General features: G+C 52.9%; 1 protein-coding gene across 1 annotated transcript; it reads right to left on the bottom strand.

Annotated features, from left to right (window-relative positions):
* Positions 1–9,662: 9,662 nt before the first annotated feature.
* Positions 9,663–12,166, bottom strand: C8R40DRAFT_1173498 (uncharacterized protein; the record flags this gene model as incomplete). Its single annotated transcript, XM_046232027.1, has 4 exons — positions 9,663–10,799; positions 10,856–11,742; positions 11,802–11,819; positions 11,878–12,166. The coding sequence occupies 4 exons, from the start codon at positions 12,164–12,166 to the stop codon at positions 9,663–9,665; spliced, it is 2,331 nt and encodes a 776-aa protein (XP_046083821.1).
* Positions 12,167–12,981: the final 815 nt, after the last annotated feature.

Below are 12,981 nucleotides of genomic sequence, written 5' to 3'. Positions count from 1 at the left end.
CGACCCTACGATATCAAAATCGAAACGGAAGGTGATGCGATACCTCCCATAGGGAAGCTTTACAACATGTCTGAGAAGGAGCTGAAATCTCTGAAGGAGTACATCGACGAGATGTTGGGGAAAGGGTTCATACGATCCTCCAGTTCCCCCGTGGGAGCCCCTGTCCTGTTTGCCAAGAAAAAGGATGGTACTCTACGACTCTGCGTCGACTATCGAGCCCTGAACAAGATTACAAAGAAGAATAGGTACCCTCTACCCCTGATAGGCACCTTAGTGGATCAACTACGGAAGGCGAAGATCTTCACGAAGATTGACCTCCGCGCAGGATACAATAACGTCAGGGTAGCCCAGGGACACGAGTGGAAGACCGCATTCCGAACTCGGTATGGGTCATTCGAGTACCTGGTAATGCCCTTTGGGCTCACGAATGCCCCCTCCGCGTTTCAATTCTTCATGAATGAGATCTTTCACGATATGGTGGACGTCTGTGTGGTGATCTATCTAGACGACATACTGATTTACTCAGACGACGAGGAGTCCCATGTGGAGCACGTCAGGAAGGTCCTGGAACGATTATGGGCAAATCACCTCCACGCAAAGCCGGAGAAATGTGCGTTCCATGTCGACACCGTCGAGTACTTGGGGGTGATCATATCACCATTGGGAGTGTCCATGGATCCAGAGAAAGTGAAGGCAGTAATGGACTGGCCAAAACCAAGGACGGTGAAGGAACTCCAGGCGTTCCTCGGATTCGCAAACTTCTATAGGAGGTTCATAGACAACTACTCGGGAATCACCAAGGTGTTCACAAAGCTCCTCCGAAAAGATTCAGTGTGGAACTGGACCCCACAGTGTAGTAGTGCCTTCGAACTTCTGAAGTCAGCATTCTCCGAAGCCCCGGTTCTGGGACATTACAATCCGGACCTACCGGTAGTCCTCGAATGCGATGCCTCCGACTTGGCTATAGCAGGGATCCTATCACAGCTGGATCCTGAAATGGGGGAGATACATCCTATCGCCTTCCATGCACGATCAATGATCTCCGTGGAACTAAACTACGACATATACGATAAGGAGCTTCTAGCTATCGCGGACTGCTTCAAACAATGGAGGGTGTACTGCGAAGGATCCCGACACCAGATCCAAGTATACTCAGACCATAACAATCTCCAGTACTTCACCACTACGAAGCAGTTAACAGCACGACAAGCCCGGTGGGCAGAGCTCCTTTCAGGATACGATTTTGTCATCAACTATCGCCCAGGGAGGTTGGGAGCCAAGCCGGACGCACTCACCCGCAGATCAGACGTACGAAGGGAGGTCCTACAGTTGTACCACGACCATAAACTAAGGGGACATCCAGGGGAGAAACGCACCAAGAAGCTCGTAAACCAGCTGTTCTTCTGGAAAGGACTGTCTAAAGACGTGAACTACTACGTGCGGAGCTGCCACTCGTGTCTGAGAGCCAAAGCCAGTCGCTCCAAACCATATGGGAACCTCTGCCCGTTACCAATTGGTCAACGACCTTGGTCCTCAATCTCCCTAGATCACATCACCCAGCTCCCAGCCACGGCGGGCCCAGAGAAATATGACGCCATCCTCGTAGTAGTCTGCCGACTCACCAAACAGGCCATATATGTTCCTTGTCATACGACGGACAATGCGGAGGACTTTGCCAATCTATTCATCACATACGTCTTCTCAAAGCATGGGATGCCCTCCGACATAACTTCAGACCGGGGCTCCCTCTTTGTGTCCCAATTCTGGAGGGAGCTCTGTAGAGCATTAGGAATCGAGTCCCGACTATCAACTGCATATCACCCACAGACAGATGGACAAACGGAACGAGTAAACCAATCCGTGGAAGCGTACCTTCGAATCTATTGCTCCTACGACCAAGACGACTGGGACCTCCTCCTACCAATGGCCGAATTCGTATACAACAATACCCCAAACACAACTACAGGTGTCTCACCATTCTTCGCCAACAAGGGTTATCATCCAAAGTTGTCCATTACGCTGGAACAGGTGCAGGGAGTGGAGGTCAATGAGTACACGTCCAACCTCAAGGAGCTACATGCGTACCTCCAGGAACGAATCGGGGTAGCTAACAAGGTCTATGCGAAGTATGCGAACCAAAAACGCCAGGAGGCCCCGGACTGGAAGGAGGGTGATCAAGTCTGGCTAAATATGGAGAACGTCAGGACTAGACGACCTATGAAGAAGCTAGACCACAAGTGGACAGGTCCCTATACAGTCTTGTCGAAAGTAGGAAGTCATGCCTACCGACTGGACCTCCCTGGGGACCTCCACAAGATTCACAATGTGTTCCATGTCGACAGGCTGAAACCTCACTTCCATGACAAATTCAAACACCAGACCTCCCCGCCCCCCCCAATCTTCATAAAAGGGAAGACGGAGCATTTTGTCGAGGACATCCTTGACTCTAAACCCAAGAAGGGACGACCGGAGGAAGTGGAATACCTCTCAAAATGGGAGGGGTATAATGACGAGTTCAACTCCTGGGTAGGATGGGAAGGTATGGTGGGCTCAATCGAGCTCCTACGTAGCTGGCACAAACACCACCCAAGGAAACGCCAGCCATCGCGTCTGCAATGGGCTTCGTTGGAACAGGAAGCACGGGAAGATGAGGAGGAGGGATCGGGAAGGTAGAAGGGAGTAGAGGGGGGAACGACAACAATGAAGACACGACGGGGACCACAACCCCATGTTCACAACTTTCTAACGACAACTTGCATTGGAGGGCTCACGAGACCTGAATGCACAACGATTTTAATCTCATTGGTTTTCACACAATACGACGAAGGTTTTGATTACTCAACAAAAAGAAAAGAACAGGCAAGCATAATATTTAACAGAGGTACAAAAAGGGGAAGGGGACGAAAACTACAAAAGGGATGCTACAACGACTCCTCCTTGACAATTCCCTGACCCACTGCCAACTCGGTACCTTCCCTCGCCACAGCAATCCTACCGGCATAAGCCTCCTCAGTCTCATACAACTCGTCATCGTCACCAGTTAGATCAATGGATACTATCGGCTGGCGACGGTGGAGTAGGGTCTCTCAGGATTCACTATCTAATCCAGTATCTTATCTATATCGGTGTTGTTCATTGTTTGTTAGCGTAGGTACAGTAGATATCGAGTAGGTAGACAAGGACAACAGACGACTACGAGCATTCATAGATCAAGATCTAGCATTAGCGACCAGTCCATCTTGGTGACGACAGCGGTTCGATCCACAGATTTAGAGCATCAGATATAGTTCACCCAGTCACAAGTACGGTTTTGTTAAAACTCGCATAGTCCAACACCGACGGCACCCTGGCTCCAACACGAGATTCCACCGGCCGATTTGTCTCAGCACCACCCTCAGGTACAGAGGTTGATTCTACCGAGGAGCCAGTCTTTGGAGGATTCAGCAGTGACCACGATTTGGGTGATTTATCACCTCTAGACTCACCCGTGAAAATTTACGCCGAGCGCCAATCCCGCTCGCCAAGCCCTACGAAGTCGAAACAACCCAAAACCTTGACCCCGAAAGTTAACCGTCAACCCATGGCTGCTCAGCAACCACTCACCAGATTCTCTGGCGACCCGGACGATCCGATACAACCAGCGATGTTCCTACAAGACTTCGAGGTCAGGATGACGGAGTTAATGACCCCGCGAGCGGACTTGGCAAGCCGCATCAAACCCTACCTCGAACGAGACTCCAGGGCTTGGGAGTGGTACAAGGAGGATCTTACAGCTGCGGACCGCACTGGCGCTTGGGAGCCTTTCAAGGCAAAATTCCACGCACAGTTTCCATCACAGAAAAAGGAAAAGAAGTCAGCAAAATCGTACCTCACCAGTTTGGAAGGAGAACGAATTACGCACGACCTCATCATGACAACGAGTGAAGACACCAATCAGCCATACCACCAGTGGTGGGCCGACCGCCTACTCCGCCTCGCGAAAGGTGCAGAAGTGGAGACAACGAAACAGTCCATAGGCACTGTCTGGAAGCACCTTCCCTATGCGCTGAAGAAGGTCATCGACGAGGAACACGACAACTGGGCGGAGTTCACCGCGGCAATCAAAGCAGTAAAATGGAGTGTCCTAAAAGTCGAAGCGGAGCATGAGGCCAGCAAAGTGGTTCCGAGGGCGGTTCCAGAAACCCCAAGAACTAAGCTAGCCAGTAGCTTCGCAACAGCACGCATCAGTACCCCGCCGTCTCCTTCCCCAGTTCGAATGAAGCCCGCCTATGTCACTCAAACAGGGAACCGAAAGCCCCGTCGAATCTTCACCACTCTAGACGAAGGGAGAAAAGGTGTACTGCGCCGAGGCATCGCAGCAAAAGCCCAGCACCCGGACACGCCTGAAGGATTATCAGCATGGAAGGCAGAATTGCTGGAGTGGGCTTCCAGATACGGAGTGGATGGAGCCCTGTCGGAGAGCACCATCGTACCGTTAAAGCCGGGGACAGAAGCGGTTTGCTCCGGGGAGTGCTTCCGATGCGGAGGGCCTAGACACGGGTTCGAAATTCCCTGCCCCAGGCCAGGTACCATACCAGCTGTAGAATCTGATTGGAGGGCATACTGCCAACGAGAGCTCGGGGGGAGAACGCCAAGAGTGAATGCGGTGCAGATTTTGGGGCCGGAAGCAATTTTTGAAGGCATGATCGAGTCGGGAAATGGGGAAGGGTCAGCGTTCTGAGTGGCGAACACTTGACCCTAGGTACTACGTCGGTTGTGAACAATGTACAATCTGTTTTGGAAGAATCCAATATTCTTGACATTTACAGTGTTCATGGCAACGACAGCCACATTAGTTCTCCGTTCTCGATAGACATTGGTCTCAGAGATTTGGATGGGAAGCAAGCGGAGGTGGAGGCAATGGTCGACGATGGCGCGATGGTAGCGGCGATGGACATAGCGGTGTATGAGAAACTACGAAACACCTTGGGAGGGTGGGAACCAACGGAGAGGAAGTTCCGCATGGCGAATGGAAGTGTCGTACCAGGAATAGCGCGCTGGAAGGGATGTATCAGCGTGAAGGGTGTAGAAACGGATGGGGGGTTCGAAGTATTTCACAGTGGCGGAAGTTGGAAATTCCTGTTCGGGAAACCCCTCCTCGAGCGGTTTTCGGCAGTGCACGACTACCACAAAGATGCTATCGTATTCAAAGAGCGGCAAGGGAAGTGGAAGGAGGTATTCAACAAGGGATTGGGAACGGCATTAGCCCCGGACCCCACAACCGTGCTGGAGGAGAGAAGCCAGCAGGAAGTGCCGAGTTCATCTGCCCAGGCGCAGAATGTTCTCGAGGATCGCGAGGGACCATCCGGCGGGGTTATCGTACAGGCCTTAACCCCGCTGAACAGGGAAGTTGACGAACTGGATCACAGTCAGCAGGAACACCTTACTAATGAAACTTCCCAGAACATACCTCAGGATACACCTCGTCGGAGTCGCCAACGACCGCAAGTCGAGGAGGTACAAGACGAGGAGTCTGGGAGGAAGAACATGCACCAGAGACTGTATCCGGGTACCCGAGAGAGGAACTTCGGCGGAGAAGGAGAAGAATGGCTGGTCACAGAGCGAGAGTTGGACGAGTGGTTCAGAGAGGAGCGGCGGTTGAGGAGAGCGGAGGCTATCAAACTGCAAAACGAGCTGGAGATGCGACAGAAGGAACGGCGAGCAGCCTCAGAGAAAGAGGAGGCGCAAAGAGAGGCTGAATGGAAGGAATGGCTGAGGAAACAGCGTGCAGAGCCGGGTCTCCGTAAATGGTTCTTTTGGAGGAACCGGCTGAAGGAACCGCTCCCACCAAAACGGCTAAGCGTGGACAAATCGGGGGGAAGTAGCGCGTCCCCCTCGAGGGAAGTACCTGCAGAGCATGCATCTAGCAATGAACATAATATTGACCCCGTCAATACAGAGCCAAAGAACCGAACTGAGAAGCACATACCTGCAGGGGCAACGGCGGAGGGAATTGAGGAAGCTTCGGTGGAGCGAAGCATCGACACTGCACCAGAGGGCACGCGGGTGGACTCAGTGGGGGGATGTGAAGTGCCCCCCTCGAGGGGAGTCTCTATTGATCGTCATGGGGATACCGCGCAACGTACTAACCACGACGCAGTAGCTCCAGTTCAAGTACTCCTGCACGAGTCTTTCACAGACCTGGATCCCCTGGGACCGGACTTCTTTCCCGATGCACTAGACCAGAGCGACAATGCCAACCTTTTCACGCGCAACGAGGGTGAGCAGGGGGCGTTCCAACCAGGGCGCGTGAGAGAAATTCTCCGTAAAGTTACAATTGGGTCAGGCCTCTCCAAGGACCAGCGAACGCGAGTCGAACAACTCCTGAGTGCGTACGCAGATTGCTTCGCCTTGTCTGTTGGCGAGGTAAGGCCAGTCAAAGATGCAATACATAGGCTGCACATACCGGAGGGTGCAACGTTTCCCAAGAAAGTGAGGCAGAAGTCTTTAACACCACCGCAGAGAGAGTACCTCCACGCGAAGATTGATGAGTTGCTGGAGGCGGGAGTAATCGAACGATGCAACCCGGAGGATGTGAAGTGCGTATCGCCACTGACACTGGCGCAGAAAGTACACGAGGGAGTGGGATTGACAGTAGAAGAGCTAATGCATAAACTCAATGACGAATGCGTGGCTGCGGGGCTTCCCGCATCTTTTGATCTTCCCACTCGTCCGGTAAAACCTCCGAGCCCGACGGAACGTCCTGAGTTGAATAAACCTGCCAAATGGAGAATATGCCAGAACTTTATGGCGGTCAACAAACTCACGGAGATCGCACCGATGCCACAAGGCAACATCCGATCCAAACAACAATCGCTCAGTGGACACAACTACATTTGTTTGTTCGATTTCGCGTCTGGGTTCTACGCTTGCGAAATGGAACAGAAGTCCCGCCCTTACACCGCGTTCTACGTGGAGGGGAAAGGTTACTTCTGGTGTGTGAAACTACCCTTTGGTCTTACAGGTGCTCCCTCAACTTTTGCCAACATGACGGCCCTCCACCTGGACGATCTCATTGCGGACGGCACCATCGAGCTGTTTGTGGATGATGGGGGGTCAGCGGATGACGACTTCGAGTCCATGTTCCAAAAGCTCACCAGAATCCTCGACCGGGTACGCGAAAGGAACCTCTCGCTGTCCGCTGCAAAATCGGAGTTCTTCGTGTCAGAGGGCATCTTTGCAGGGGGGAAGATCAGCAAGGAAGGAGTCACTGTCGACCCGGCGAAACTCACAGCCATCGTGGAGTGGAAGCAGCCCTCCGACGCCTTAAATCTAGCATCCTTCGTGGGGCTTACAGGCCACTTCCGGGACCTGATTCGCAATTACGCCAGGATTGAGGGCCCACTACGAAACCTGATCAAGTCAGTACCACTTCCACAACATTACACGAAATCTACCTACCGAAGAGCCATGGAATCCTTCAAGCTGGAAGGCAGGTGGACACTGGACCACACAAAAGCGTTCTTGGCATTGAAGAAGGCATTAGTCACAGAGCCGGTCCTGAAGGCGCCCCGATGGGACGGCTCGAGCTTCATCATAATGACAGATGGCTGTAAGGAGGGATTCACGGCGGTAGTAGCCCAACGGTTCGAAGTGGTCCACCCAAACGGCTCCACAACGTACAAAACACATCCCGTGGGCTTCGCCTCGAAGCGGACGTCGGCTTCAGAACAGAACTACAAACCATTCTTGCTAGAGTTCATGGCATTGAAGTTCGGTCTCGACAAATTCTCTGATATGATATGGGGTTTCCCTGTGGAGATTGAGACGGATTGTCAAGCGCTGCGAGACGTCATAGCCAATGACAAGCTGAATGCAGCACATTGTAGATGGCGGGACGGTGTTTTAGCGCACCACATCGTGGACGTCAGGCATATTCCGGGTAAATTGAACGTGGTGGCGGATGGATTGAGCAGAATGTGGGAAGGCCAAGATCGCGTGGCGGGAGATGGAAGTGAGTGGACAGTGAGTGAGGATTGGGAGGCGGTTACAGGCCTCGTTAACGACGTCTTTGGGGTGGATGTTGGTGGAGAGGCGATGCAAGATGAGGGAACGACGGACTGGGCAGCATTGTCCAAACGCTTCCTGAATGAACCAGTGTTTACGGAGGTGGTTGAGGCGCTAAGGGTGCTGGAAAATCCCGCGAGTGACAAAGTCAAGCAGAAGGCCAAACACAAAGCGGCGCGTTACATGGTAGACGGAAACCGGTTGTGGAAGGTGTGTGGTAATGAGGGTATTTGAGAACGTGCGCGGGTGGAATGTGTAATGCGGCAAGAGGCAGTTATGCTAGCCAGAGCACAACATAGCGAGGCGGGTCATTGGGGAAGGGATTCGGTGAAACTTGCGCTAATGGACAGGATCTGGAGTCCGAAGTTAGACGAGTCTATCATGGAGGCAATCACGAGTTGCTCGGAATGCAAAAACTTTGGCTCCACCCACCTACATGCTCTTCTGAACCCCATAACTCGACGCCATCCGTTCGAGCTCCTGGTAGGCGATTACCTCTCGATGTCGAAAGGTAAAGGTGGGTACAAGACCATTGGGCTATACCTGGACACTTATTCGCAGCGAGTATGGGCGTTCAAGTTCAAAGTCGCAGGGTCGGGCGCCACAACCGCATCTAGTCTAAGTTCGCTATTCGGCGGATACCTACCACCGGAAACGTTCATGACCGACAATGGTACGCATTTCGCCAACAAGGAGGTAGAAGCCCTCTGTGCGAAGTGGGGAACCAAACAACACTTCACCCCAGCCTACTCCCCATGGGTCAACGGTCTAGTAGAGGGTACTAACAAAATCTTGCTCCATGTATTAAAACGCCTGTGTGCGCCGAAGTTAGGGGAGGATTCGGAGGAGTTCTTGGCAATGAATTGGGAAACACTACCCGAGAAGTGGCCTGAGTATTTGGACGAAGCGGTACGTATCATTAACAGTCGCATCCTTCCATCGGTCAGGTTCTCACCAAATGAACTTCTCCTGGGTGCTGTGGTTAACACTCGCCGGACTCCGATTGCGGAGGCTACCTCCGTACTCCCACAGCAGGACATTGCGGTGCAAGCTGCCTACGTCGCACAGCAGCAACTGGATGGGTACAACGCATTTGTAAGCCACGCGCTGAAACGGAAGGGAACCTTCGATCACAGAATGTTGAAGAAGGAGGGAAAGGAGGTCGTATTCCGGAAGGGCGATCTGGTCCAGGTGTACCGCAGCGACCTCGATTACACCTTCAAAACCATCAAAAAGATAATACCTAAGTGGTCCCGACCTTACCGTATCGTCGAGCGGGACGTAAATTCGTATACCCTGGAAACCACGGGAGGACAATTCATCGAAGGAAAGCGGTTCGCGGCACGAAGACTACGGGAGTTCAAGCCGCGCTTGGGGACTAAACTTGCCTTGGAGCAGCAGGAGATCATTCGCCGGAGGGAGGAGAACGAGAAGAACGCATAGGCGGTGAGGGCGCCGCCATTTTTTGTTGGGGGCACATGGAGTAGGGTCTCTCAGGATTCACTATCTAATCCAGTATCTTATCTATATCGGTGTTGTTCATTGTTTGTTAGCGTAGGTACAGTAGATATCGAGTAGGTAGACAAGGACAACAGACGACTACGAGCATTCATAGATCAAGATCTAGCATTAGCGACCAGTCCAACGGACCCAAAAAGGAGGGGCAGAACTGGGGAACGAGGAGGAGGAGAAGGGGAGGTCGGCGACTCCTGCTCCGACAGGAACAGAGGGACTGGGGGATGGGAACCAGCAGAGGGAGAGGACACCTGGACAATCGGCGCTTCAACGGACTGCTCGACGGTTGCCTCGCCTGACGACTCGGGAACTGGCCCCATTGATGACATGGGGACTGGAGGATCAGGAACAGGCAGCGGGGTGTCGGTGATGTGGTGCATGTACTGCAACATTAATTGCTCCCAGTCCAGCGTCAATTGGTCGTCACTGGGGATCGCAGGAACCAGATCGTCCCACCGTCCCGCACCCCCTCGGTGAGGGAGAGCCGTTGACAAAGATAACATACGGCGATGAAGGGGAGGTTCCAACGAGTCGGAAGGGGGGCTAGTGAATCCGGCGTGTTGAGCAGCAGTCAAAAAGGGACGATCACTGTCAAAACGGGAGTTCTCCAACATCAGGGTGTAAAGACCCTCGTCTCGGTCGACAGCGTTGTTAAAGAACCACTGGATGCAGCTAAGGGACCGTATGTGGAGGTCCCCATGAACACCACGCGCCGTTTGCATATAATCCAAGGCCAGCCGGATGTTGTGCTCCATAACGTCGGGATCCTCGGTTTCCAGAGCACGACAAAGGAAGGCAACGACCGCTTCAATGATCACACCAATGTAACGGTTGTGATGGTGAAGTACGGTGGCAGGATCAGAGCGATAGAGGCGGTGGGCGAGAGTAGCAACACGACGAAGGTCCGCCCGAACCTTGACGAGGTCCCCTTCGAGTTGTGAGAGAGGAGGGAGGACCACCTCGTAATAGCCCTTATCGGGATACTCTTTAATCATACGCTCGACGAAAGCAGCACGACCACGAGTGCGATGGACCTCCTCCTGAAGCTCCTCCAAACGAGCACGTTGGCGAGTCGAAAGGGCATTGCCCTCATCCGTAATACCGTGTTGATACAGCAGAGCAGTCGTCAACTCGGAAATCCTATGGGAGGAAGTGGAAAGCTTCCCCGTTGCGTCATCCCGATCCTTCTTGGTGATACGAAGTTCTTCCTCCACTTTTTGGAAACGCTCTAGAAGACTCTGTAATGGGAAGGTTAGACAAACGATAGAGTGAGGACTGTATTCCTACAACTTACCTGGTCAGACGGTCCCGAAAGAGCCCTATCCAGGGTATTAAACTGGTCGATGATGTGACGATACTCCTCCTGGCGCTGGAGGAACTCCTGACTGGAGGACCTCAATTGCTCCACCTCCCGTTGTCGAGATTCGAGAGCATGCGAGGTATCCCGAAGAGCAGACGTCAGGGAGGAATTCTCCCGCTGTGAATCAGCAAGCTGAGACTCCAGCAAACGAACCCGAGCGGCAAGACGCTGATTCTCAGCACGATAAGGGTGAGAAGCGGGATTGCGGGGTACCAGGGCAGGACGGAGAATGGGAGGCATGGTCGAGGAGAGAAGATCCTGCCCTGTACCTTTTATGGGTGTTCGAGCAGGGGAGGAAGAACCGGCTTGCTGAACCAAACCAGGATGGACTTCCGCCGCATCCGCCAATCGAACCAAATCACTGGGACCCTGCATCGGCAGATCCCTGTTGAGTACCCCCATTAAGGAAGAGGAGGCAGGAGGGGGAACAGGAAGGGAGGTAGGAGCCACCGAGCGAACAGGCGGAACCACCAACCGAACGCGACGGAAAGGCTCTACATTCACCTCTACTGCAGGGGACTTACGACGAGAACACTTTTTGGGAGCATCCGACCGAATCTTCTTGCTGGAGGGACCAGCCACAGGCATAGGGGAATGATTGCGCTTACGTTTAGCTGCAACAGCTGCTTTGTCCCGCTGCAAGGTAAGAAATTGCTGCAACTCTTGCTGATCAGCATCGACCGCGTCCTGCTCATCCAACATATTCAGCTCGAGAAGGATGGAGGTGGAGGAGGTACGCGCATGAAGGGCAGAGTCGTATTCGCGCCAGGCAGTCAATGGAATACCCCAAGTCGATTTATGCGCAGGAGTTCCGTGGAGCTCTAAGAATCTTCAGCTGTAGGCAAGATCTTGGTTACAGCGACAGGCGAAATATCTGTACCGGAGGATCTTCCCCAGACTGCAAGTCTTCTTGGATGAGCAGTTCGTACACCAAGGGGAGCTCGGCAACACCTTACATTTCCCTGGGGTCTTCAGACAATTGGTACAGGGAGATGCTACCTCCGCTAAAATAGGCCATAAAGGGTCATCCTGGCAGTAGGCCGACAGCGATTTGCCAGTATTGAAGACCGTTTCGAACAGCTGAAGCTGGGGACGAGACGGCGACTCGATCGTGAAAGCTAGCTGATCAGCCTCGACCTCCCCATCGGACTCAGGAGCCGGGGAAGGTACCTCTCCCAAAGCGGTAAGAGGGGGTAACAAAGGAGATGGTGTGCGTGAAAAAGGTCGAGTAGGGGTGGGAGACATCGCAGTTAGAAGAGTTTGACTCGTTAGAACTGAGGCGGTGGAAGAAAGGGAGAAGCAAGGATCTGAAGGACTTCAACAAGAAAATTTTCGGGTACCACGTGAATGTCAGGTGACTGCCCAGAAAAACGCGCCTACCCATCGCGAGGGCGCGAAGGGGTTACAGGGGGGGGTAATGTCATGCCCTGGCTACAACCAGACCAGTCCCAGTAACCACCACACGTTGCCATACATCCTACCCACCTCCTGTATGTCCTCCGCACCTCCCCAAGTACCACCAGACACCTCCCCAAGTATTTCTGACGCAACTACCCAAACGTCCTTCGTCCCGACACGCGTACAAAAGCCCTCTAGCCGATAACCCCTTTAAGTATTAATCTCGATTACCTCCCTCCCTCCGATTAGCTACCTCATGCCTCCAGATGTTCCCTTGTTCACTTCCCGTACCTATTTAAGTAACGCCGCAATGTCCTGAAGCCCCAGCTTGGTATATTTTGAACACACACCCTTTTGCATAGGTCCAGTCCCTGTCCCTTTGTACCTGCTAACCATACGGATTTCTCTTTACTCTCTGTTTCACTACCTCTGTTTCTCTCAACTCTTGTCTATCGTCTCTGTGATTGTCTATACGATCCAATACACACTTTTACTTCACGTCTAAGCAATCCGAGTGAGTTCCCGAGCTCCCTCGAACAATACTAAAGCTCCCCAACGCCTACCGCCTTGGTGAGCTAACCTCCCCAAACCTCCTCGAGCTCCCTAGCTATTCTATAGGCTTCAGGACCTCGATCTAGGTAACGTCGAAGCTACCCCTCACG

Source organism: Lentinula edodes (assembly GCF_021015755.1).
Source record: "Lentinula edodes strain Le(Bin) 0899 ss11 chromosome Unknown C8R40scaffold_30, whole genome shotgun sequence".
Taxonomy (NCBI): domain Eukaryota; kingdom Fungi; phylum Basidiomycota; class Agaricomycetes; order Agaricales; family Omphalotaceae; genus Lentinula; species Lentinula edodes.
This window is presented reverse-complemented; position numbering and strand designations above follow the sequence as displayed.